The 26,809-nt window shown below is 42.8% G+C and overlaps 2 protein-coding genes across 2 annotated transcripts in view; both read right to left on the bottom strand.

Annotated features, from left to right (window-relative positions):
- LOC120059945 (dihydropyrimidinase-related protein 5-like) lies at window positions 1–12,258 on the bottom strand. Its single transcript, XM_039009020.1, has 13 exons — window positions 12,199–12,258; window positions 11,803–12,015; window positions 7,974–8,132; window positions 6,074–6,253; window positions 5,475–5,543; window positions 5,131–5,175; window positions 4,863–4,938; window positions 2,941–3,097; window positions 2,209–2,350; window positions 1,797–1,939; window positions 772–979; window positions 307–472; window positions 1–86 (listed from the first exon to the last, which is right to left on the bottom strand). The coding sequence occupies exons 1-13, from the start codon at window positions 12,244–12,246 to the stop codon at window positions 1–3; spliced, it is 1,692 nt and encodes a 563-aa protein (XP_038864948.1). The 5' UTR covers window positions 12,247–12,258.
- A 3,643-nt stretch (window positions 12,259–15,901) lies between these two features.
- LOC120060494 (DNA (cytosine-5)-methyltransferase 3A-like) overlaps window positions 15,902–26,809 on the bottom strand; it is a 77,192-nt gene continuing 66,284 nt past the window's right edge. The window contains exons 11-23 of the mRNA XM_039009850.1: window positions 26,141–26,290; window positions 25,645–25,689; window positions 25,188–25,267; window positions 22,331–22,443; window positions 21,905–22,094; window positions 21,536–21,620; window positions 20,781–20,926; window positions 20,398–20,488; window positions 20,146–20,294; window positions 19,729–19,814; window positions 19,310–19,379; window positions 18,902–19,020; window positions 15,902–18,603 (exon numbers count right to left, since the gene is read on the bottom strand). Of these exons, the coding sequence (XP_038865778.1) occupies window positions 18,462–18,603; window positions 18,902–19,020; window positions 19,310–19,379; window positions 19,729–19,814; window positions 20,146–20,294; window positions 20,398–20,488; window positions 20,781–20,926; window positions 21,536–21,620; window positions 21,905–22,094; window positions 22,331–22,443; window positions 25,188–25,267; window positions 25,645–25,689; window positions 26,141–26,290 (1,466 nt within the window). The 3' untranslated portion in view covers window positions 15,902–18,461. The remainder of the gene's footprint in view (window positions 18,604–18,901; window positions 19,021–19,309; window positions 19,380–19,728; window positions 19,815–20,145; window positions 20,295–20,397; window positions 20,489–20,780; window positions 20,927–21,535; window positions 21,621–21,904; window positions 22,095–22,330; window positions 22,444–25,187; window positions 25,268–25,644; window positions 25,690–26,140; window positions 26,291–26,809) is intronic.

The raw sequence follows: 26,809 nt of genomic DNA, 5'->3' as shown, positions 1-26,809 counted from the left end.
TTACCAGATGCCACTGGATCGACCACCTGGGGGGGCCAGAATCCTTGCAGAAGATCTCTTTGGGATTTTATCATCAACCTGGGCACCTGGAGAGATTGATAAAACAAAAAGTGGCAAATAACAATCTGTTAGGTTAACAAAAATGTAGCTAATTGTGCATCTTTCCAGTAGAGATTGAAACATATAGATATAGTAGATACTGCATTAGAGCTGGTGATTAATAAAGTTATATAGGCCTTAGAGGGAGAGATGCAAATTATACAATCCCAAATTGCAAAGCGATGTGTGTGTGTGTGTGTGTGTTACCAGAGAGGCTGAAACTGGACCCATGCAGGTCTCTCTGTCCTCCGTGCTTGGTGTGTGGTCGTGTTGGAGTGTCCCCATCACATGGTCCACAGTCCTTCTTCCCAGAATTCATCAACGCTACGTCTCCTACGTAGGGCTCACGCTCCACGGCCTTCAGGGCCTGACACTGAGGAGAGAGAGACACACACGTGCGCACGAGTAAGCAGAGATGCAAACACAGACACGCGCACGCACACACACACACACACACACACACACACACACACACACATAGACACACACAATAATTATTCTCTGGTTATACACACAGTTATAACACATTAATAATACATTATGACAATCAAGACAATCTGAAGCAGGTATGGAAAGTTTATGCGATTCAAAGATCACCTTTCATCTGCTGCAAAATGCATAGGTAAAGGAACATTTTCAAATCCACATCCTGTTGATGGCTTTTTAGAATACCTTCTCCCGCTGCACCATTTTCTTGTAGAGGTAGTCAGGGAAGGTTCTGAGAGGATAGAACTTCCCAGAGCCCTCGGAGCACGTGAACACTCCGTTCTCATAGACCAAACGACCACGGCTAATGGTAACCAGGGGGACACCATGGCAACGAAGACTCTCGTACAGGTTGTAGTCTCCACCCTGCACCTGTGTGTCCACAGAGATGGTCCTGGACACAGAGAAATATATAGTCTTTAACACATACAATAGGTTATTGGTCTTGTGTGGCTCAGTTGATAAGAAAAGCATCTGGTAAGTGGCATATACTATTATTGTTACTCTATACTCTTAGAGGTAAAGGTGCCTGAAAGAACCTGTTGGGTTGCCACACCGGCGTAACCTTTCTAGTTGAAAAAGGTTCCTAGAGGAACCCCTCTGAAAAGGGTATTCGGGGAACCCCTGTGTAAATGTTCAAACCGGAATCTTTTTGTGATAACATTTTTTTCCCTTTTTAATAATATATTGTAGAGGTGTCAGCCTATCAGATAGGAGGTGTGGCTTATTGTAGGCGTGGCTTTCAGATAGTTCTTTTAGGCCACCCGCTAATGTAAATGTCATTCCTGTTCATCATGCTACGTTTGAATACTGCAAATACAAAAAGTAATTGAATATTTTTCCATATTACATACTTTTATATAAAAATAACATTACTGATTACCTATAGTAATAAAGTTGCATAGGCATCTTGAGGAACTCACCTCTGTTAGCCTCATTGACTTTAAAGGGTGGCCCAAAAAATATCTATCTGAAAGCCACACCCCTTCTAAGCCACGTCTCCACTCTACATTGAACCATTAAAGATTCCACCAAGAACCCCTCAACTAACCAAAGGTGCAAATATGAACCGTTTACTAGCAATGGTTCCTCGAGTCACAACTAAGAGTGTTTAAAAGAAAAACCTTAGCATCCCCCAGAGGGTGAACGGTCGCCGTAGCGGTAGTAGTTAGAAGGGAGGGAGCGAGGAGACAGTGGATACGGTTACATACTTGGTCCCTTCAGGGTCCCAGACCACCAGGTCAGCGTCAGCCCCTGGGATGATCCTACCCTTCCTGGGGTACAGGTTGTAGATCTTAGCTGCGTTGGAGCTGGTCACCGCAACAAAACGGTTCTCGTCCATCTTGCCTCCGACCTACAGGAGCAGAGGATCAAAATGTTCCATGTCAGAGGGAGAGGGCAGAGGGAGCAAATCTGTTATCAACATGTCAAGCACTAGACTCAAACAGCATATGTGTTTGACAGGGACCATGCACAACAAATATTGCAACAGATACATGTCCAACGGCAACAAGGTATCATGGTAGTAGTTAGTTACAGCAGTCACAATAGCAGATCTAACCTTTCTGTTGTCTTTGAGCTTTGCCTACGTACAAACAGTAAAGGTACATCATGTTTGCTTACCACTCCTCTCTCCCAGATGACGCTCATGCGGTCCTGGATGCCCGGGACTCCGTGGGGGATCTTTGTGAAGTCATCCTTGCCCATAGCCTTCTGTTTGGTGGTGAAGGGGCGGTGGTCAGACGCCACTACGTTCAGCGTGTCACTGTAGTGGGTCAGAGAGAAGGAGGAGAGGATAGGTCAGGGGGGAAAATGTAGAGAACGCAAATATAAATTATATTAACTTTGATTTGATAACACTACGTTCGGAGTTTCACTGTTAAAGCCTAGAGAGAAGGAGGCGAGTACGGGTCAGGGGGAAATTTTATTCAAATGTTATTATATGAACAGCAAAAAGTATTTATATATTTTAATGAGAGCTACAAGCGCTGTTAAGACTGGTGCCTAGATTCAATCCAACCCAGATGTACGATTTGTGCACAGCGGTAGAATTTAAAGGCAATTTCCCAGACATCACATTCGCTGAATAAATCACCTTCAGCAGGGTACAAAGGAAATGTGCCCCTCTTACTTCCCAAGTAGACTCATCAGGAAGGTGTGTGTGTGTGTGTGTGTGTGTGTGTGTGTTTGTGTGTGTGTGTGTGTTCTTACTTTCCAAGTAGACTCATCAGGAAGGTGTGTGTGTGTGTGTGTGTGTGTGTGTGTGTGTGTGTGTGTGTGTGTGTGTGTGTGTGTGTGTGTGTGTGTGTGTGTGTGTGTGTGTGTGTGTGTGTGTGTGTGTGTGTGTGCTCTTACTTTCCCAGTAGACTCATCAGGTAGTTGGGTGTGTTTGGGTCCAGGCGTAGAGGAGGAACAGTGACGTAGGCTGCAGCATGGGCCCAGTCCTGATGGTAGTACTGCAGACCGTTCAGCACTGCATGGGCTGTGGTGGTCTCCCCATGGACCACTTTACCTGTAGACAGATTATATAGATGGATTTATACATGTTCATATACAGTGCCTTCGGAAAGTATTCAGACCCCTTGACTTTTTCCGCATTTTGTTACGTTACAGCCTTATTCTAAAAATTATTCAATCGTTTTTCCCCCCTCATCAATCTACACACAATATCCCATAATGACAAAGCAAAAACAGTTTTTTAGAAGTATTAGCTAATTTATATTTAAAAAAAAAACTTGAATATCACATTTAGATAAGTATTCAGACCATTTACTCAGTATTTTGTTGAAGTACCTTTTGCAGTGATTACAGTCTCGAGTCTTCTTAGGTATGACGCAACAAGCTTGGCAGACCTGTATTTGGGGAGTTTTTCCCATTCTTCTCTGCAGATCCTCTCAAGCTGTGTCAGGTTGGGTGAGGAGCGTTGCAGCACAGCTATTTTCAGGTCTCTCCGGAGGTGTTCGACCGGGTTCAAGTCCAGTCTCTGGCTGGGCAACTCAAGGACATTCAGAGACTTGTCCCCAAGCCATTCCAGCGTTGTCTTGGCTGTGTGCTTAGGGTCATTGTCCTGTTGTAAGGTGAACCACCCCAGTCTGAGGTCCTGAGTGCTCTGGAGCAGGTTTTCATTAAGGATCTCTCTGTACTTTGCTCCGTTCATCTTTGCCTCGATCCTGACAAGTCCTCCGCTGAAAAACAATCCCCACAGCATGATTCTGCCACCAAAGAGTTCAATCTTGGTTTCATCAGACAAGAGAATCTTGTTTCTCATGATCTGAGAGTCTTTAGGCGCCTTTTTTCAAACTCCAAGCGGGCTGTCATGTGCCTTTTACTGAGGAGTGGCTTCCGTCTGGCCACTTTACCATAAAGGCCTGATTGGTGGAGTGCTGCAGAGATGGTTGTCCTTCTGGAAGGTTCTCCCATCTCCACAGAGGAACTATGGAGCTCTGTCAGAGTGACCATCGGGTTCTTGGTCACCTCCCTGACCAAGGCCCTTCTCCCCCGATTGCTCAGTTTGGCCGGGTGGCCAGGTCCTAGGAAGAGTCTCGGTGGTTCCAAACTTCTTCCATTTAAGAATGATGGAGGCCACTGTGTTCTTGGGGACCTTCAATGCTGCAGGTAATCTTTTGGGTAACCTTCCCCAGATCTGTGCCTCGACACAATCCCGTCTCGGAGCTCTACGGACAATTCCTTCGACCTCCTTGGCTTGGTTTTTGCTCTGACATGCACTGTCAACTGTGGGACCTTATATAGACAGGTGTGTGCCTTTCCAAATCATGCCCAATCAATTGTGGACTCAAGTTGTAGAAACATCTCAAGGATGATCAATGGAAACAGGATGCACCTGAGCTCAATTTCGAGTCTCATAGCAAAAGGTCTGAATACGTATGTAAATAAGGTATTTCTGTTTTTTCATTTTTAATACTTTTTTTTTAAATTCTAAAAACCTGTTTTCGCTTTGTCATTATGGGGTATTTTGCGTAGATTGCCGAGAAAAATGTTTTAATTAATACATTTTAGAATAAGGCTGTAACGTTACAAAATGTAGAAAAAGTCAAGGGGTCTGAATAGTTTCTGAAGGCACTGGACTGTGATGTGTAGTATTGGCCAGTTACTGTACAAGACAGACAGACAGACAGACAGGTGGGGTTCCAGAAGCACTTGTAGTGAAGATCAGCCCAGATCAAGCCAGCAGAGGGTCGCAAACCACATGAAAAGTCATCTGTGATATGCACAGGACAGGATACGACAGGACAGGATAAGATATGCCTTGGCCTTACCCTGCATCTTGGCTGTGGCAAGCACATCTCCTGCTGACATGCTGGACACGTTGACAAGGTAGATAGGACAGTGGGCCTGAAAGAGAACGACAGAGAGTGAGACAACATTTCTTAGAGAGAGTTTCACCAGAAGAAAACATGCCAAATACCCATGCCAAATGCAGGACTAGTTCCAGATACTGCATGGTATTTCGGGGGCAGTTACCATTGTACTGAAGTGCTTGACGATAAAGAAAATGCAACAACTTGACACAGAACACACACTCACCCTATTGGCGATGGTGATCGCCCGATGGGTGGCCTCTGCCTCCAGCTGTGAGAAAGAAAAAACAACCGGATATTGTGTTGAGTCGGTATAAGACGATCCTCAATGCTAGGGTCATTACAATATTATGAAGGGCTGATATCTATAACATAGGCACTGGAAATGCTTCACTGGAAAAACAATAAGACTATAAAACTGTAATGGCTATGTCTATGAAGTCATGGAAGAAAGATAAGGAGTATGAGTTAATTATGAGCACAGACTACAACAGTAGTATATAATAACATAATGAGAATATATGCCATTTAGCAGACGCTTTTATCCGAAGAGTAAAGAGAACGTCTTACCTCCTCTGGTCTGCTGATCTCAATGCCCTCTGGGCCGCTGATTCCCAGGTCCAATGCCTCTTTGGCTCCCTAGAAAACACACAGGAATCCTTGTGTATGTGCTGTATCACTGATAGAAATCGGATGTGCACTAAATATGGCTGACGGTTCATCCATCACGGAACGTTGGATGTCCTTTCAAGTCATTTTAACTCTATGGCAGGGATGGGCAACTTTGATGGGGGTGGGGGCCACAAAAAAACGGGGACTCATCATGATGGGCCGCAGTGGCTCGAGGGTCAGTTACAATGGTCCCCCCGCAAAAAAGTTGCTCTATCTTATCTCTGACCTTACCACATAACAGCCCTAGTCTCCTTTGTGTGAATAAAACTGCTTACTGTGGTGGCAGTCCCTCTGTCAAACCAGTACCAGTCAGTTTCTCACACTTTTGTGAACTGTTTGTGTCAGTCAATTTCTTACAGTTGGATATATAAGTAAGGGTTTTTAAAAGTAATGAATGAAATTAAGCTGACTTTGTTGTATTTCTTTCTGAGCAAAGACATGATGGAAGAAAAGTCATTGATGTGGGACTACATATTGAACCAGATTCTGAGACTCACCTCGGCCACTAGTTCTCCGTTCTCAGCGTGTACACGGGCCACGGCCCCGATGTCCTTACAGTTCTGTAGGGCCTGGAAAAGCTCTGAGTCCCTCAGCATGAACAGGTCCTTATAGGCCATGAACATCTGGAACGAGTTGATCCCTTTATCTCTCACCAGGCTCTCCATCTCAGCACGCACCTACAGGTCAGGGGTTAGAGGTCAGAGTTCACCTGAACAAGATGAACACAGTCAGGAGTAGGGCTGTTACAGTGACCGTATTACAGCCACACCGACGGTCACGAGTCATGACGGCGGTCAAATTGCAAGTGACCGTTTAGTCACCGTTTAGTCACCATTTAGTTCTCCAAGCTCTGATGCTGCTGCTGGTCAATAGTAGCCTACCAAACTTGCTAACTGCCTGGTACTCAGCACTCTATTGTCCTTCTAATCACTCTGACATCAATGCAAATGTAATCGAAAATCTAATCAAACACTTCATGAGAGCCCATGAGCTCATGTTGCTCAACATTTATATAAGCTATGCAATTGGGTGAGAAAACAGAGTGATGGCCTCTGTTAAAAAGAGGAGGATCCCATCAGCTTTCTATAGGCTAGACCTATTATATATTTTTCTCAACTTTCCTAATATTAAGCACATTGCTTCTCTTTATAACAGGAGTATAACCTACCTGGCTGGCATGAAATGAGCCACGGGAAACGCATTCTCCATACGCTATTTAAGTGCATAGATGACATGTATTTCCCCCCCCCCCCCCCCGCCCCTGTTTCGATTACAGGTGCATGATAATGGTCCATTCTAAATCAAAACAAATTTCACACATATATTATTTAGTATATGTAAAGATTAAATCAAGAATAGTCTGATGGGTGACAATATTAGCCTATGACTTACATATTATCACTTGAGAATGATAACCAGCTTAAGGCAAGAAACACTGCATGCTTTTTTTATGCGACTTTTTCAAATCATAGTCCCACACCTCATGTAGCTTAGCCCATAGGCCTATATGTTCTGATAAGGTTTGTATCACAACTAAACTGGCCAAATAACTTCTTAAAATGAAGCACATTAATCCGCTATACAATGTGTATAGAGCCTAACTGGCATACATATGCAGTGCGTGAGTTTCGAGTTTGGGGAAGATAATTTGAACCCATCAAAATGCATCTTCATAATAAAAGCATTACATGCATATTCGCATTTGTGGTCACTTTTGATAATGGTGTTTTACTGCTAATGGAACATTTGTGATTATAGCCTACTGCCATGTGCGCATTGCTGCGCGTATAAAGTGAAGAAATAGCCTAATAGTTCATCAACATTTTAAGCTAAATGTTCTGATCTGTTGCGTCAGGCTCATTGCTCATTGTCCCAAACATAGTCTGGAATATTTATTTCTCGCACAGAATAGAACACGTCAACTTTTGTACTATGGGGGATAATAGATTGACATAGGCTAGTAGTGCTTTTGCTGTTCGTCAGGCCTACCCATCTTGTTGGCTGACGAAAAGTAAATGTGGACAGTTCTTCCAATATCTTCAATATGCGCCTCGGAATTGGCGCAGTTGCGTCCCCGATGTGTCTGTCTTCACTTGTTTGCAGCCTGTGAGAAAGACCCGATCACGTGACGGACAGCCAGCAGTTATTTCCTTCACAATCACAGGCTGACAAAATGGCATGACCGCCACAGCCTTAGTCAGGAGTCATACCTTTTCATACTATTGTGCCAACCTGAATCGTAGTGTGTTGGCATTGATATTTTCCTCTCAGTGACTTTTGCAGCACAGTTCCAGCAACTATGGCGGATGTGTAACCAGGTGAGTGCAGTACAGATCTTAGCTCAGTTAAATGAAAAGGGTATAAAAACACCAGTTATCAAGAGAGTGTGACAGTTACCTTGGGCCCCCACCAGGTGACCCCCATATGCAGGGCGTAATCGCAGCAGGCTTTATTGTCGGCCTGGGAGCGGGCCTTCTCGTAGGCTTCCAGTAGAGATTCATTCTTCTCTGGTAATACATGTCCTATAACCATGGTGGTACCTCCAGCCAGGGCTGCCTGTTGACAGAACCACAAGTATCTCAGATCAGAGAAGAGACAGACATTACAACTATGGATACCACTTTACATAAAGGTATATTATACTGGACAAAAATAGAAACGTAAAGTATTGGTCCCATGTTTCATGAGGTGAAATAAAATATCATTTTTTTTCTTCCATACGCACTAAAATAGTATTTCTCTCAAATTTTGCGCACAAGGCCCACCAACTCGAGGAATATTTCTGTCCGTAATAAAGTACTTTGTGGGGAATAACTCATTCTTATTGGCTGGGCATGGCTCCCCAGTGGGTGGGCCTGGCTCCCAAGTGGGTGGGCCTATGCCCTCCAAGGCCACCCATGGCTGTGCCCCTGACCAGTCATGTGAAATCCATAGTTTAGGCCCTAATGAATTTATTTAAATTGACTGATTTCCTTATATGAACTGTAGCTCATTATAATTATTGAAATTGTTGCATGCTGCATGTATATTTTTGTTCAGTATAGGTACTACGTTACATTAAGAAAAACTTTATAAAAGTGTTTGTAAATGGTTTATAAGTAGGAGGACAATGAGACACAATACATTGAAGTATCGCTATGCAAAGGCTCCATAATGATGTCTGGTCTGGTTAATTAATGCCAATGACAGTATAGGGTTAATGCATGCATCCATTATTCTCTATAAATTCCGGGGCAAGACATAATTAACATGCCAACATACCTCAGGTTTAAAACCACACAGTAAAAAGTGTCAATTACCCCTAATGTTTATTTACTGGATGGGAGGTGAAAAACGTCAATCAGTAACTAGATTGGAGCACGGGAAGGGGACTGGGAGATAACCCATGGGGTATAATGAAAAGATATTACAGAGCATGATGCTGGTCAGTGAGCGAATGTATATCAAGGAACTGTCAGTCCTTTCATTGTTTATTACACTATCAATCAGCTATCCATTTAGGGCTGTATATCTGAAGCAACGGCAGACGTACTAGATCGAAGACGTAGTGATGAAGAATACATTGTATGGCCATCGAAATAGTAAAAATGATATATATATATCCAGAGGATACATTTCTAGATTCATAGATTCCAAGGTATGAAAGCGTCACTACTGCTCCATTACATATGTGTGTGTGTACTAAATCCTTACAAAACAACAAATACATTCTATATGAAATCTTTCCAAATACTTGTAGTCTGTTACTATGTGTCGCTAAGTGAACGCTCCAAAGAGCATCTTTGAGTCAGCTGACCCTAGAGAGAGTGGAGTACTGTCTGGTAAGGATTGGGGATGTGTCTAGTGTGTTGGAGAACTATTGTCTTCAAGCACAATGGCCCGAGTGAAAAGGTTTCACAGCAGTCTTTGCTGCAACCCGACGGTAGCCATGGAAACAGAAACTGATCTGCATTTGTCTCTGTACTCTGTACTCTAGCCAGGCAGCACGGCAGCAGCTGCCCGGCTAGACAGATCCGCCAACCCCACTATAGCAGAAAGATAACATCTCCTTGGCTAGCTTGTCGTTTATGTCTAAAACACAGCTATGTTCTCAGACTCTATATGTCATCTCTGGGTGGTAGAGAATAGAGAATAATGATTGATGAGTCATGCATGCCCTGAGGTGATCTGGGATAGCCCCAGTCTCAGTGTGTGCCCCTCCACCATTTTCTCTCTCTCTCTCTCTCTCTCTCTCTCTCTCTCTCTCTCTCTGTCTGTCTGTCTGTCTGTCTGTCTGTCTGTCTGTCTGTCTGTCTGTCTGTCTGTCTGTCTGTCTGTCTGTCTGTCTCATTCTCTTTCTATCTTTGTCTCTGTCTGTCTGTCTGTCTGTCTGTCTGTCTGTCTGTCTGTCTGTCTGTCTGTCTGTCTGTCTGTCTGTCTGTCTGTCTCTCTATCCCTGTAGCATCTTCTCTCTCTCTCATCTGTCTCTCATTCTCTTTCTCATTCTCTCTTTGTCTCACTCTCTCTCTCTCTCTCTCTCTCTCTCTCTCTCTATCTCTCGCTATCCCTCCACCATCTTCTCTCTCCAGTCTGTTTATTGCCCTGCTGTCTGACTGCATCAGGAGTCAGCACACCCTGCTACAGCTTCCACAGCTTTCTGCCACATTATCTATATAAATCATTTATGGGGGTAGGTGAGATATGTAATAAAATAAAATAAAGATGACTCAGAATAACAGAGAATATTATATAATAAATAACTTGAGTCAGCAGCCTTATGTATCCACTATCTTTGTCTAAATCAAAGCAGCATCTCTGAGTCTGAACCACGCCCAGTTTATTACTCTAGTAGTTCTCTGAATATTTCTTGGTCTCTACCCAAATCCCGGATCAACCCCTAGCTCCTAGCTACTTCTGTAGATCAAAGAGTAATTACTTGGTAATTTGGTAATTACTTCAACGTGCCTTCTGATAGGCTGAGTGGGGTTTTGGCCATAGGGCCTTTCGCTTACTCCTATCCAAATCTTTCACATCTACAGGACAGGAGTGTCTAGGGATGAGGGGATGAGGGGCTAGGGCAGGGGTGGGCAAACATTTGGCTCGAGGGTCACATCAGGATTTTGAAATTCAACGGAGGGACGCATTTTTTGGGGGACCAATTGTTTGTTAAAATCAATTTGCGGGGGCTTCCCGAGTGATGCAGCGGTCTAAGGCACTGCATCGCAGTGCTTGAGGCGTCACTACAGACTCGGGTTCGAGTTTCCTCTGACATATTGGTGCGGCTGGCTTCCGGGTTAAGCGGGAATTGTGTCAAGAAGCAGTGTGGCTTGGCTGGGTCGAGTTTCGGAGGACGCACGGCTCTTGACCTTCGCCTCTCCTGAGTTCGTACGGGAGTTGCAGCGATGGGACAAGACTGTAACTACCAATTGGATACCACGAAATTGGGGGGACAAAACATTATGTCTCGCGGGCTGGATTGAAGTGCCCGGCGGGCCGGATACGGCCAGTGGGCCGTACTTTGATGGGACAAGACTTGGGATTCAGAGTCTGTCTCCACCTTAAGTCTGAGGTCATTATCTCACACAGCAAGGCAAGCTGGGAAGATGAGTTTATTTAGTTGCCATGGTACATGGCGGTCCACTGGGTTACCGGGAGAGGAAAATATGTTTGACAAATGGTCGTTTCCCACTAGACTGGGCCAATTATTGTGTATTAAATGGTCCATACTAATTATGTATCTGTCTTTCCAGTTCAGTTCAATGACCTACCATATTAGTATAATGTATTACTAAATTCCCAGAGGGTATTGTAATAATGACGTCATTGCAACCATTTAGCTTCCACTGGGATTTGAATTGCTGTAACGGAGTATTTGGCATTGCTAGACAAACCTTGCCACAGGTTTCTACCAAAATACACACATAGGGAGAGTAATGCCAGAGTCCTAAAGCACCAGACCTTTTTTATCAATGAACCAACCAATCAAATGTGATTGACCCAGCCCTTTTTGGGACAACATATCACAAGGTTTTGTTCAGTAACCCGCCTTAATCTCCAGAGCATGCGGCAGCACAGTGGCAAAGGAAATCTCCCTAGAAAGAAGAAACCTGGAGAGGAACCAGACTCAGATGGGAGACCCGTCCTGCACTGGCTATACCGGGTCACTGAGGGTAATGCCAGTGTCCTTAAGCATGGTATTCCTCTCAACCTCACAGACAGTCGTAGAAAAGCTGTCGATCATTCATACCTTGGTGCCGCTATAGTAGTCATCTACGGTGGTGGCGTTCATGAAACTCTGCTGCAGGTGCACGCTGGTGTCAATCCCCCCGGGGAGTACCAGTTTCCCGGAGGCGTCAATCACCTTGGCCCCTCCCGGGATCATCAGCCCCTCCCCCACCTGCTGGATGATGCCGTTCTCAATGTACACATCCGCCTCCTGCGTGACGTCATCGTTCACCACCTGGTGTCAAAAGGGAGAGAGAAAAAAAATGCACTAATCAGGTGCTGGAGAGAATCAGGTGTTGGACCGAAGAATATGCATAAATGAAAGAGGTGATATCTGCAATTCTGTAATGCTTCACAATCATTTATTTTAGATGAACATATAACAGCCCAACAACAACAGTCAACACAACACACCCACCTTGCCACCCTTGATTAGGATCCTGGTTGTCGCTGAACTGGAAGACATGATGGCTCTGGAAGAGAGATTAGACGTGAAGGGTTAACAAAAACACTACCATGCTATTCTCATTTGTGGTGCAGGGAGTTACAGCCCCAAAATTGATATTGTAGAAGAAAAAATGTTTTTTTTAGACCTGTGCGTATTTTCTCAGGAAGAGAGACAAGCCGACAAAAAAAAAAGTTTCACTCTCATGGAGAACGGTATTAGTTTCTGACCAGTTATACCACCTCAACTACAACTAGGCATACAAGCTATGGTACCACTAACTGTCATTGGCATTACATTCAGATGTGAGGAGGGAGTGACCCACTGAAGAACACAAATGAATCGCTGTGTTCTAAAACAAGCTATAACACAATAAACATTGTGTTCTCAACTTGGCATGGCCAGGCTGCTGTGACATCAACGAATGGGCCTGAGGCGGTGTCTGTCACTGAGTATGACCAAACATCCCTTAGCTTAGCTGTCTGTCTGCCTGTCTGTCTGGACTAAAACTGTTCAACATGTCACACACCGGTTCACACTTTTCATCCATAACAGAATTCCATCATTTTTTTCTTCTTCTAAAAACTAAAATGTAGCACATTATAAAGTGAACCTGTACATACATATTGTAGAAGTGTCCTGTGGTATGAGACACAGAGGGATTTCTTATCGCATCAGAACGTTAAAATATTTCAATATTCCAATACTATAATCTTTCTTGGATTAATATGAATAAAACGATAAATATCCCCCGGGGACTCCTCCTCTTTATGTGTGTGTGTGTCTAGGTGGGTGTGGGAGTGGTAATGTATGTGACAGTGTGGGTGCGGCAGCCAGCAAGTTCACCACATGCTCTCTATCCTCATGGATCCAGATTTGGAGCTGAGATCATCTGTCTAAAATGATGACTAGATGACATCTCGCACATGAATGTTCAGACTCGAATCAAGGCCAACTGTAAAGGCAGACAGCTGATGTCTAAAGTGTCATATCATGTTCATTTTCAAAGGTGGGAGGAAGGGAATATGCACCAACCATTGGTTATCCATCACTTCTACTGACCCACATCTGACTGAGTGTTCTAGGATTTAGGATGAAGGAATGAATGAAGTTACAACAATATGCCTTTTATGGATAGAATAGAAACAAATAGCCTACAGGTTATTTAAAAAATAATCGACAAATTTTAGGGTGGAGCACAACTCATTGGTCTAGGCTAGCGCATAAATAAAAGGCAGGCAGTCTTCTGTAGCTAGCCTAATTGTCGGGGCTAAATCTATTATTATTACAAACAGCGTTTAGAATATTCACACAAAATTGACACAAACCTAGAAATTACAGTAGTCAACGTAGATATTTATTTGGAAAATTGATCATGGAGTTTGAAACGTCCCAAATAGATTCCCTCATAAAGTATAGCCATTTCAAGGTTTATAGCCTAAACCTGTTATAGGCTAGTCTGTAACAAATACGGACAGGACACACATGTAATTTACTAAGGTTTTAAATCACTATGTAAATAGATCTAAAATGATAAATTCCACATCCCACTTGACACAAAGAAACACCGGCCTTCATCCCTCAGGATACATAACCGACCCAGAAAACGATTTCCAGAAAACGGTTTCCAAAACCCTCCTACCCTCCCCATGATGACGGAACACTCCATAATAATCACCCTCTTCCATCCCACCGCCTAAAGACCATGTTGCCCTTGCATCGTAGTAATCGATGGACCAAATTCATAGCAAGTGTAATTGGATAGTTATAGCATTTAGCCTATGTCCCCAGTCTGAGTTCCATATACCGTCTGCCGGTATGATCATGTAGGTTCTAATTTCGACTACCCCCCCCCCCCCCCCCAAAAAAAAGCCAATGGCATGAAAGGAATCAGGATGGCAAAATCAGAATTGAAAAATACGCAGTCAGGACTCCGGGGAGCAAACCCCTTACAGACATTCAGCCAGTCGCCATAAGAAACAAAGTATCCACATAAAGCAAGCATCCGTGTCTAGGGACGATCCATACACCCGCATAGTCTGGGCCCCAAATCAAAGCCTCTTCACACAATTCTTAGTAAATTGCCTATCAGTACGCTATAAAGTTGCAAATCTCGATCGCGCTCGACATACCTCTCCTAAAGGCCTACGGCTCCAAAACGCCTTTTCGGTTACTTTATGATAGACTACAACAGCAACAATCCGTTGAATGAGACGAACACTTGCTGCAGCCAGGCGCAGATGCTTCACTCTGAATCCAGCCTGCTCAGCCTCAGGTCGCAGCATCCAAGTCCGTGCGACGTGCAGACGCTCCAATCACCGATAGGGAAGGCAGACTCGGTCACCAGATTAACCAATTACTTAGCACTTAAGGCGTGTCCATTTGGAGGGGGCTGTACCATTGTGGGAGGAACTGGGTGTGAACTGTGATTACAGGAAAGGAAAGATCATGGATAAAACAAGGAGGTCATATAATCACTAGCCTATAAATTACAATACACAGTATTTCTAAATAATTCATTAAGTATACTATTCAGATGTATGGTTTGTGTAATCATTATGAAGACAAGAGAACACATTAGGCTATAATAAACACTACAAACAGAGTATTAGTAGTAGCAATCATTAAATGTGTGAGCAAATGCAGGGTGATGTGAGCAAAAGCAGAACTAACAAACTATTACCTTTTATACTGTTAAAAGAAAAAGGTCCCTCTGAGATTTTAAAGTCATTTTTAAAGATTTTAAAGCAGTTTAAAAGTAGGATTTAGCTATAACTTTAGTATAGATGTGCAACAATGTTACCGTAGTATGTTATCATGTTGCCAAGGAACCTGATCAATAGTGATAAGATTTTGTATCGTTCAATTTATTCTTGGTACAGGTGAAGAACAACAGGAGCTATCATATTTTTGCACAAAAACAATACATTTATTCAAGTGTTCTCCAGCACAAATACATAAGGAGCCTTTTTCTTCTTTCTGGGTACTAAAACATAAGTATTGGGTAAAGGGTGGAGAATGACTGCTACATTTGCTGTACGCACTGATCATCTTAAAGAAGAAAAACATAGGCCATAAAACAGTTAATATGACAGAAAAGAAGAAGCCACACAGACTGAGCGCCAACTAACAGTATCACTGGATTATAGAACTGACCTGTCTGAAACAGTGAAATGTCATGGTGAGCATCCCAAATGGCACCCTATTCACTATATATGGCACCCTATGGGTCTTGGCCAAAGGTAGTGCACTATAAAGGTAACAGGGTGCCATTTGGGACATAACATTTGCCAATAATAACAAAAGCATCAATCAAGAAACGACAATTGAAAACAAGACATGGAAGATAGGATATTATGGCATGGAATGTAGGATTAAGAAGCAATGCGAATGCCAAGTTTTAAGCATACATTATGCATTATGCTACAGTAAAAGGTCTTACCGAAATGTTTCTTTTTTTTGTTGTTATTTCCCATTACGGAGTACATGGTTTTCCCCCACAGATAAGCACCAACCAACTACAGCAATTTCTAGTCTAAAACAATATAGGAAACTCATAATTTATTATTCACAATTTTTTCAAGTACAAAGTTAAAATGCCTTTGTTAATATATGCATCATATGAGAGTGAAATAATAGTGCTCTTCAATCATTACTATAAGGAACTTAAAAACAGTCATTGTCAAGACAAGTTTTATTTCTCTTCCAAACAAATATATTTTTTCTTGATTAGATAAAATTTTTAGCACCGTCAGAAACACCTACAATCCCTCTTTATAGTTCTTTAAAGAAAAAAAAACAACAAAAAAACAACCAACATTATGTAGGGCTGTGCAGTGAAGTATAGACCGTTCCATCTTAAAGCTGTCATTATTAGGCTACTGTTAAGATCACGTGACACATTTCAACTGGATTCACTCAGAACATTGGAAAACAAAACAAATGAACAGTACTAGAAGGCAAGACTTGGAGTCTACCCACCTCTAATGTTTCATAGCTTATTTTGACGAAATTTGTTCAATTTTACTTGATTACATTTTTTTTGCCCTAATCTTTTTTTTCTAATTCCATGATATATATTAGCAAAGAATTATATTTGTACATCTCATAGGTAATACAAAAAGAGAAAAAACAAACCAAAACCAGCAACAGGAAAACTCTATGTACAAAATGTACAAGGGGCATGGTCATTTGCTATACAGAAGGGGAATTAATGTCAACACAGCGCACAAGAATTCCTGCAAACCCAATGTGTGAAGTTCAACTAAAACGGCGGCAAGGATACAGTAAGGTCACTTAAGAACTTAATCATGTATGAAACTACATTTATGAAATTAAGTCATATTGAATATTTAGATGGGACATCGGTAAGTCGTAATCTCTGCTCTTGTTTTGGGCCACTGTTCAATTTTGAGTTGTGACAAACTCATTTCTAAATCTTCCACATTCAAGGTCATAATAATTCAGATCGTCAGTAAATGCAGATTTGGAATGTAATCCAAGTTCGGGTAATAATCGTTTGAATACCTCTCTCTCTTTCGCTCTCTAAATATTCGGGATCTAAATCCTACAATCGTAATAGAAATAGACACATTCTTTTTCATCCAGAGGATGATACTGAATTACTGCTTTGAACAGAAGACAATATGTTAACGGAGCACACGAATAATTTTCAAATCAATCTACTGTACATCGAGTAGCATCGATAATTCAATTGTTTCCATGGATACAACACCATTCTAATAATCCATTAGTTCACTTCTATTGGCACAGCCCTACTGTGTAGAAAACATATGGTATTACACAATGGTAGAACAGTTCACCTCATAAAAACAAAAATTTCACAAGAAAAAACAAGAAATGTTTCTAATACTAAAGAAAAAAAACAAGTATACATATAAAAAGTGCTTTATAATGTTGGTAAAACAGCACAAAATTGCTATAAAAAGGTAGAAGAACATTGTGAAGCCGCACCATATTGTTTGAAGACTTGCACCTGACAGTATCTAGTTTGCAGGGGTGAGAAGGGAAGGAGAGTCTTTACTTGGATGTGGAAACACCAGGGCACCCACACTCCCTCCAGTCCACCGACAGCGCTCACAAACAGTTGTACAGTAATGACATTGGTCAGGATGAAGCTACAAAAAAGTAGTTCACCACACAGACTTTGATCAAGATTTTTTTTTTTTTTTGTAACGACAGAAAACATCACTGCCCATGTGGCTAGCTTCATTTTCTGTTTGTTCAGAGTCTGACACAGGCAGGCACGGGTGCCTGAGTTTGCGTGTCGCAAGGCTTGGGAAATGATTGAAAAAGCACCAGTACAATTTGTGTTTAAAAAAGCTGTAAAACATAGGAAAGAGGAGGATATGGCATGCTATTCTGCAGTCTTCTGCCACCACGTCGTATGTTATCGCCACTTTGAAGTCATTTAAAGTTATTAAGATAGCACATAACTTCTTTAAGTGTGAAAACATCACACTGAAAAAACTACTTTCCAGGCAATGTTTTTTTTTTTAAACATTTCCCATCTTGTCTAAAGTGTAGTGCCTGTGACACATGGACTGTGATGTTTCCTATTGTCTCGAAGCACCATGGTATTGTAACCATTTTACAGTAGTACCTTTACCTTCAGTTAACTGTGTATATAAACTGTAAACAAAGAGGTATATGTGATCTGGTGTTTTGGATTCATTAAGACACAGCTTTCTGTGACACTGAAGAAAATCCCCCTTATTCACTTTAGCTCTGCGAGGCTCAGTAGCTGGAGGTGGATTGCATCGTCCACTTCAGATATAGGCCAAAACAAAATCATGCCTACACAGCCAAAATCATTCACATACATACTGTACATACAGTATGATAAACTCTTCTCTTTCAGATCTTTTCCAATCACCCAATCCTAGTCTTTACTCAACAACAAAAAAAATCGCACAGATCCTAGTTTCTTCTTTCTCAGTGCCTTGAGAAGAAAGCCTTGTCTCAAGTATAGCTTGCACAAACAAATCAATAAAAAAAATACTGGATAACACTGCTAAAAAGGTAAAATGACATATACAAATTAAATAGAATAAGAAGTACATTTCAAAATACAAGAAATCATGTGAAATATCTACTCTGATGATGTTTCGCTTGCCTGAGAAATGATACCGGGAAGTAGTATAATTTCACCACAACTCTTGTTTCTAGTTACAACATCAGTTACATGTTTGTGATGGTTTTTAAGCCAAGTCTTGTTAAACACAGGCAAAGTACTCTTTGAGTGGTGCAAACAAGTGACGGATGACCGGTACACTCCACGACCTTCCCAGAAGCCTTTGCCTGGCCAGCCGACTCATGTTGGACACGTCTGTGTAATGGACAGGAAAGCCAAACACCCTGGGGAAGGAGACAGTAACCAGACAGCCACCAGAGGGAACAAGAGACAGACAGACAGAGCAGGAGACAGACCGACAGATACACTTGAGAATTAGTGACATCTAAAATGGCGCTATATTTAAAAATGAGATGAACTTTTAGGTGCTTCATAGAAGGGTAATTTGGAATTATATCTATGACTTCCTGTAAGAGAATCCTTTGAATAATAACGAGGTATCCCATTGGGAAAAACTGCTTGTAATAACGTCATTTAATTTGCTGGTATGATTCATTAATTTGAAGGGTAATCAGTTCCTACCTCTCCATCTCAGTGCACCAGAGAATGTCCTCCTTCTCGTTCATGAAGACAGGGAAGTGCTGGTCTTTACCCTGCTTAATGGAATTAGAGCGAGTGGTGATGGTCCTCACTTTGCCAAACTGAGGGAAAACCAGAAAGTGCACACACTAAGTGGCTGGTGCATAAGATTAGGATAATAATAAGTATTGTTTACGGACCAAATTGTCCGGATGACCAAACATTTCATTTGAAAGTTCAAAAAAGGTACTCGCACTCAAACTCATTTGTTTCTACCCGGTTTGAGTCCATGTACCTTGAACTAAGTTATTCAAATGAATGAACTACACAATTTACATGTTTGGCCAATTTGGTCTACGCCAGAACAGCAAAAGCACAGATCCAATAAGAAGCCAGACATATATAACTGACCTTCGCTGTTCTGCCATGCTCCAAACACTCCTGAAGGTCCAGTCTGTCAGTGCACATGGCAGTCAGGGGTCTGCAGAGGAAAAGAGAGGGAAAGGTAAGGGATGTGTGAAAAGAGAGAGCGAGAGAGAGAGAGATGGAGAGAAAGAGAGAGAAAAAGAGGGAGATTGGAGCACGAGAGTGTGAGAGAGAGAGAGCGCAAGAGCGAGACAGTGAGCGCGCGCGAGAGAGAGAGAGACAGAGAGAGAGAGAGACAGAGAGAGACAGAGACAGAGAGAGCGAGAGAGACAAGAACAGTGCGTAAAAGGAGATTATGATTCGTTGGTTGCGGAGTTTGACTGGCTCCGGAACTAACTAGCCCAGGTGTGCGTTGCTTTAGGTGACAGGCTGGCTGTTGCTTCCCTCACCGTTCTCTCACCAACCTGTTCATGCCAGGCAGGTTCCCCCAGAAGTAGCGGGCGCGGTGAGCAGCAGACACCTCCTTGGCATCGATCATCACCGGGTTACACTGGCAGTGGGGAGACAGGAGGTTTATTTAACCTTTATTTAACCAGGAAAGTTATTGAGAACAAATTCCCTTTTACAAATAATAACCTGAAGGATTTTATTGAAGTAGTGGAGATGAGAGAGAGAATCTCATACAAAATTTAAATTAACTGTTTAAATTGTTCCCTCATAACCTAACCAGTATATTGACAGCATGCACTGTGAATTACCGCCACAAGGTGGTATTCATAAAAATGTATCCATATTCCAACAGTTAAACATTTACATGACTAATGTAGAGTTGGTTCTCCTAGAACTCCTAGATGTTATACAGTCTCTGTAAAGGAACAAACCTCTAGAAAGCGAGAGATGTCCCTCTTGTCGCTGACGCCCATGGCCACCACATTCTCAAAGAGCCAGAAGAACGGCCGGTTGTCGCCCTCTTTGGGCCGAGCCTCGTGCAGCAGACGGTAGAACTCAAAGAACAGCCGACCAGTGCCCTCTACAGGAGAAACAGAGAAGGACAGGCATTTAAAATTCAGCTACAGGAAATAACTCTTCACCGATCACAGAACAAGTGATAAATGTACAGGTTTGTTACCTACCATAAAGACCCTTCCTAGCCGGGTTGACAATAGAGAGGTCGTTACATGGACTTCCACCAATCACTAAGTCAAAGGGGCCCCACTCGTGTAACTGTACCAAGGGAGAGAGAAAACAGGAAAAACAATAGGAGAAAGGAGGACAGGCGATAAGACAAAATAGACAGATTATCCAACTAAGAGATACTTGTTATGGTTTAGAGGTTGAAGTAATGTTATATGAAGTGTTTTTGTAATGGCCGTAGCTGAGGCACCTTACAACCTTTCTCAATTAGAATATCCTTATTGAGATTGTGGTTGGGCGTTCGTCTTCGAGCCAGGCTATTGGGATTCACAGACCATGAGTGACCTTGCCTTACGCCCATGATTCAGGACATTATACTCACATGTTTGCGTGTGACGTTCCTCACGTCGCCCACGTACATGATGCGTCCCTGATGCCTGACGATGCCCACCGTGACGGAGTCCTCGCACACCTCCGACGCCACATAGCGCTCCACCTGGATACCCAGCTCCTTCAGCACCAGCAGACCTAAAGGTCAGAGGTCAGAGGTCAAAATGAAAATAGGTCAAATGGTAGCCTGTTTTTGCTTTGACGGACTCCATGACTCCCTGGTCAACAGTGGCAGTTGTTGCTGAGTGGATTTTCCTGGTTAAATAAAGTGGATGGTCCTATTTAAATAAGGATTAACTTGAACTTGGTGAACTGAACAACACAATACAGGTGAGACAATACTGAAGGCCTGGCCTAGCCTGAGGCACACTATTAATCAGCATCGACAGTTGGGGTCTTTTCTTTTTACAGGAGTGGGAATTCCCACTTCTTTTGTATTTTTGTGTGGTTTTATTGAACAGATAAGGAAGTGAAAGACAGCCAGGAAAGGTATGAGAAGTGCACTGCTAGTCAATATGGTTAAACAGCATGCTGTGTGGATTAGTTTGCTATCTATCTGTCATTTTTTATAACAATAGACAGTCAGCCTAGTTTGTAGTCATGGGTTAGGAGGACAGTCCCAGTGAAACCTGAGACTGACGGGAAACTTTGTACAGACAGAGACAGAGAAGTTCAGAGGGTTTTGTGTCAACGAGAGGTGGGAAGAGGGGGAGGAGGAGAGAAGAGGAAAGGAGATTCCCTTCTAACCTGTTGCTATGCCATCGAACAGTGACAGGACACGAATGGGTTGTCTCTTCTCTGCCATGACTGGAGGGTAAAGCTTTGGTGGTTCCTGTGATACAACACAGAGAGAGAGAAATGATGGGGCTAGTATTTACCCAGAGAGAGCCTGGAATGACGTCAGCTGTCTCTACCGTTTGACGCCCAATTCGTAGAGCCCCAGAGCCGTGATAGTCTGCCTGCTCATTATTTACATATTTAGGAAGCTTGTTGGAGCTCATTTGGCTCTTTTAGAGGCGCGGACGTACTGTGTCACGACGGAACACAGACTAATTGTGGCTCTGTGGCTGTGAACTTTGTAGCGAGCTTGAAACATAGTACTGAAGTACTACTCACAAAATCTTGGTCATGGTTATTAGCGAAGAAGTGCTGTAGACGGCAGGGCCAGTCAGTGCGACGCTCCAGCAGGCCGAACACTCCCTTCTGTCCCTTCTCACACATGTAGCAGCTCCAGGGATCCTCTTTAATAGCTATCTGTGCTGCACCTGGGCCCACCAGCAGGTCCACACACTCCACACAGAAACACCTGGAGAGGAGAGCTGTGTTACTATCCCGCTAGACGCTGACGCACGCACAGACACATGGGCGCACATAATCACGTACACGTAAGAACGAACATACGCACGCACGGCGTACACACAGACACAGTAATGCAAACAACAATGACCGTAAACCGGCACACTCACAACACACACAATTACACTTGAGTGAATCCCAACAATAATGAACTTAGTTAGCATCAGACGAAAGCACCGCCCTCACCTGCAGCAGTTGTTGTTCCCGCACATGAGCACCTCTCGTCCCCCGCAGCAAATAGTGCAGTATGACTGGTAACCATCGTCATCATACTGATAAGCACATTCTAGAAAGCAGTTCTGGGACACAGCAGTGGAGAAATGATTTGAGATTTGTCGTGTCCCTCTAGAAAGTTTGCATCCACAAGTTAAATCAATTATTGTCAATTATTGTTAACAGAACAACAAGTAACAATTCGATATACGCTACTCAACACGTGTTTGTGTATTTGGTAACAGAGAGCTTTAGCGCTAGAAAAGAAGGGCGGATCATGTGGACGACAAACTAGTTTACATTTTTAAAGTCATTTCCCTACCCCCAGTCTTTGACTTGTCCTAAATAAGTCTATATAACACACGGTCGTTGTTAGAATCTTAATGAACAGAATTACTGTTATAAGCAGTTTTAGCAGGACATGTAATTTTCCCCCTCATTCACCACAAGTCAGCTTATGCAGCTGATGGCCCATTGAAACTACACCTAAACTATATTGAAACTAATTTCACACATAATAATAGAGTTAGCCTAAAGACCAGATTAAATGGACAAAAGTCTGATGGGTGACAATTATTACCAATTGTCAAATTGTACATGAAGAGATGGACCGGCACAGCTTGGAATTGACACAGAGGCCGGGAAACGGGAGCGCCAAAATCAAATCCTCCAACAGAGTCACATGCAGCTAAGACAATTTGATTTCTATATAGTATCAGAAAGAGCAGATTCTGCAGTTCCTAAAACACGTACCTTTGTCAAAAAACGTAAAAAATTTAAGGAGGTGTGCTCCATTTCAATATATCACTTTTTCCAAGAATAATCGCTGTTCCATGCGTTCAGCACGTGAGCACCAGCGGCAGCATTGCTCAGGCTACTAAACTAAGACTAGGAACAAAATACAACTTAAAACATGCTATTCTGTTCTTCTGAAATACATTTTCTTATTTCCATAATGTTTCTTAAGACCTGTCAAAAGGAAATAATGAATGTAACTGCTGAATTGTTGTGGTTTTAGTCATTTGTCATTTTTACATTATAGCCTCCAGTAACATTAAATAATGACAATGCTATTGAGCTAACGTAGGCTAATGTGATTAGCATGAGGTTGTAAGTAACAAGAACATTTCCCAGGACATAGACATATCTGATAGTCAGAAAGCTTAAATCCTTGTTAATCTAACTTCACTGTCCAATTTACAGTAGCTTTTACAGTGAACGAATACCATACTATTGTTTGAGGAGATTGCACAGTTATGAACTTGAAATTGTATTAATAAACCAATTAGGCACATTTGGGCAGTCTTGAAACAAAATTTTGAACAGAAATACAATGGTTCATTGGAGTCTAAAACTTTGCACATACACTGCTGCCATCTAGCGGCCCAAATCTAAATTGCACCTGGGCTGGAATAATACATTATGGCCTTTCTCTTGCATTTCAAAGTTGCATTTTTCCAGATCTAATGTGTTATATTCGCCTACATTAACATTTCCACAAACTTCAAAGTGTTTCCTTTCAAATGGTAACAAGAATATGCATATCCTTGCTTCAGGTTAGATTTAGGTATGATTTTGGGTATGTCATTTTAGACGAAAATTGAAAAAAAGGGGCGGATCCTTAAGAGGTTTTAAAATAAGGCCTAAAGCAGAGCTGGAGCCTAGAGGGGAACTAGACCTGGCCCGTATATATCAAGGGAAAGGGAATACCTAGTCAGTTGCACAACCGAATGCATTCAACCCGAAATGCGTCTTCTGCATTTAACCCAGCCCCTCTGAATCAGAGATGTGCAGGTGGCTGCCTTAATCAGCGTGCGTCATTGGCGTCCGGGGAGCAGTTGTTGTTGGGGGTTAACTGCCTTGCTCAAGGGCAGAACGACATATTTTTCCACCTTGCCGGCTCGAGAATTCGAAACAGAGAGCTTTCGGTTACTGCCCCAACGCTCTTAACCGCTAGGCGACCTGCTGCCCTCTAGGACCAGGTCCTACCTGTCCATGTAATCATCTCAGAGTAGGAGTGCCGATATAGCATCAGGTCCTACCTGTCCATGTAATCATCTCAGAGTAGGAGCGTCGATATAGCATCAGGTCCTACCTGTCCATGTAATCATCTCAGAGTAGGAGTGCCGATATAGCATCAGGTCCTACCTGTCCATGTAATCATCTCAGAGTAGGAGTGCCGATATAGCATCAGGTCCTACCTGTCCATGTAATCATCTCAGAGTAGGAGCGTCGATATAGGATCAGGTCCTACCTGTCCATGTAATCATCTCAGAGTAGGAGTGCCTATATAGCATCAGGTCCTACCTGTCCATGTAATCATCTCAGAGTAGGAGTGCCAATATAGCATCAGGTCCTACCTGTCCGTGTAATCATCTCAGAGTAGGAGTGCCGATATAGGATCAGGTCCTACCTGTCCATGTAATCATCTCAGAGTAGGAGTGCCGATATAGCATCAGGTCCTACCTGTCCATGTAATCATCTCAGAGTAGGAGTGCCGATATAGCATCAGGTCCTACCTGTCCATGTAATCATCTCAGAGTAGGAGCGCCGATATAGCATCAGGTCCTACCTGTCCATGTAATCATCTCAGAGTAGGAGCGCCGATATAGGATCAGGTCCTACCTGTCCATGTAATCATCTCAGAGTAGGAGTGCCGACATAGGATCAGGTCCTACCTGTCCATGTAATCTTATTCATTGTGATCCAAAAGGCTAAACCGATCATCCTGCTTGAGAGGCTTTATACACACACCCCCAGAGCTACAGACTTCATGGCCTACAGCTAGCCCTGACTCAACAGCCTTAATGGCCTCCTCTTCCATCCTTACCTTACAGCTTTGGCACATTCCTCCAGCAAATAGAGGGTGTTCACGGGAAACATTCAAACTTCCACAGGAGATGCAGATGTCTGTGGAGAAAGACGGAATGTAATTAGTGCAAGCCAGAGATGCAGTGGTAAGCAAATAAATGGGTAAACCCTGACCGCCGATCAAGATACGCTACTTTAGCAAAATAGGTGCACTATACACAAAATAAAAAGATGTGTAAACAACACTTATAAACATTTACCCACCACTAGGCAAGCCAACTGGAGGTTTAAAAACCCCCACTGCTTTGAATCAAGCCTCGGATTCAATAGACATATTTGAACAGCTGTGAGAGGAATGTACATTTCATAAGGAAAGCTAATATGCTTTGAGGACTCATATAAAATAGCCACTTTCTTTCGTTTGCTGCCTACTGAACATGACCCTGGCTGCCTGAACACAGAGACGGACCACTTACCTTCTATGCTTCTGCATTTCTGTCTCACTTCGTACACAAGTCTCTCTGGAAATACAGACAGAAAAAAAACACGGTTTCAGATTAGGATATGATTCGAACGCTTGTTGCTATACATCTTTGCAGATGACATCACCGAGAGAGAAAAAAGCTGCCGACATACCCCTTCTTACCCCTATTTCACCATTTGCTTTTAAGATATTTACATGTGTTTTTTACCGATATAAAGTGTATTACAACGAGAGTTAGGCTGAGTACATTCACAGCACATGCATAACAGATACAGTGCTACATAACATTTACCAGATACATAACATATAACACCTACACTTGTTAACAGAATTGACCATGTTAACCCTAGTACTAAGCACCTGCTGCCCTGTCTTTCACAAACAGCCTCTCTTTCACTCTCACACACACCCCTTAGCTAAACCTCCCCGAGGGGGAGGGATATCGAGGTCGTAACCCCTATTTAACCTAATAAAAAAAGCAGGCTTACCTCTCGTCCCCTCGTCAATCATCTCCTTGACCTTGGGTTTCTCGGCTGCAGTGCTTTTGCGAGGCTTTTTGGCTGGAGGGGGCGTGTAGTCCGCCGCCTCTGGCTCCACCCACACGTCCGGGTACACCTCCTTATATGGGTTGCGCTCCTCTGGTGGGCGGGGCATATCAGTAAGACAATAAACAACTCAGATAACCAGACAAAACCAGACTCTTACCAAAAGACTACCAAAGACAGGTAGTGGAATGCTGGATAAAAAGAGTGGAATTGATCTGGCAACTGACGGGACATTCCCCTACCATTGGGCCCTCGAGCCCCACAACAATACTTTCGTTGTTCGCTGTAACATGGACAACAAAATTTGTTTTTTTTGTCACATACACCAGATAGGTGTAGTGAAATGTGTTGTTTTACAGGGTCAGCCATAGTAGTTTGGCGCCCCTGGAGCAAATTAGGTTTAAGTACCTTGATCAAGATCACATCAACAGATTTTTCACCTTGTCGGCTTGGGTATTCAACCAGCAACCTTTTGGTTACTGGCCCAGCGCTCTTAACCGCTAGGCTACCTGCCTGTTATAAGCTCCTCTTGCCTTTCGGTGACTCTAAGCTTAGGTGATTCCCAATGTATTCCAGTCCCTCCAGGATTCCGTGATCGCATAATTCAATGCA

The sequence above is a fragment of the Salvelinus namaycush genome, chromosome 15, assembly GCF_016432855.1.
Source record: "Salvelinus namaycush isolate Seneca chromosome 15, SaNama_1.0, whole genome shotgun sequence".
NCBI classification, from domain to species: domain Eukaryota; kingdom Metazoa; phylum Chordata; class Actinopteri; order Salmoniformes; family Salmonidae; genus Salvelinus; species Salvelinus namaycush.
The sequence above is the reverse complement of the archived record's forward strand: the minus strand, read 5'-3'. Positions and strand labels throughout refer to the sequence as shown.

Excerpts from the sequence above, each read along its gene's own strand:
- LOC120059945 (XM_039009020.1), bottom strand. The coding sequence starts at position 12,246 with ATGTCTTCCAGTTCAGCGACAACCAGGATCCTAATCAAGGGTGGCAAG. Across the intron at positions 12,016-12,198 it reads TCCTAATCAAGGGTGGCAAG|GTGGTGAACGATGACGTCAC; the intron begins GTGGGTGTGTTG and ends TTTTGACACCAG. Across the intron at positions 2,351-2,940 it reads CTGATGAGTCTACTGGGAAA|TGACACGCTGAACGTAGTGG; the intron begins GTAAGAGCACAC and ends GACCCACTACAG.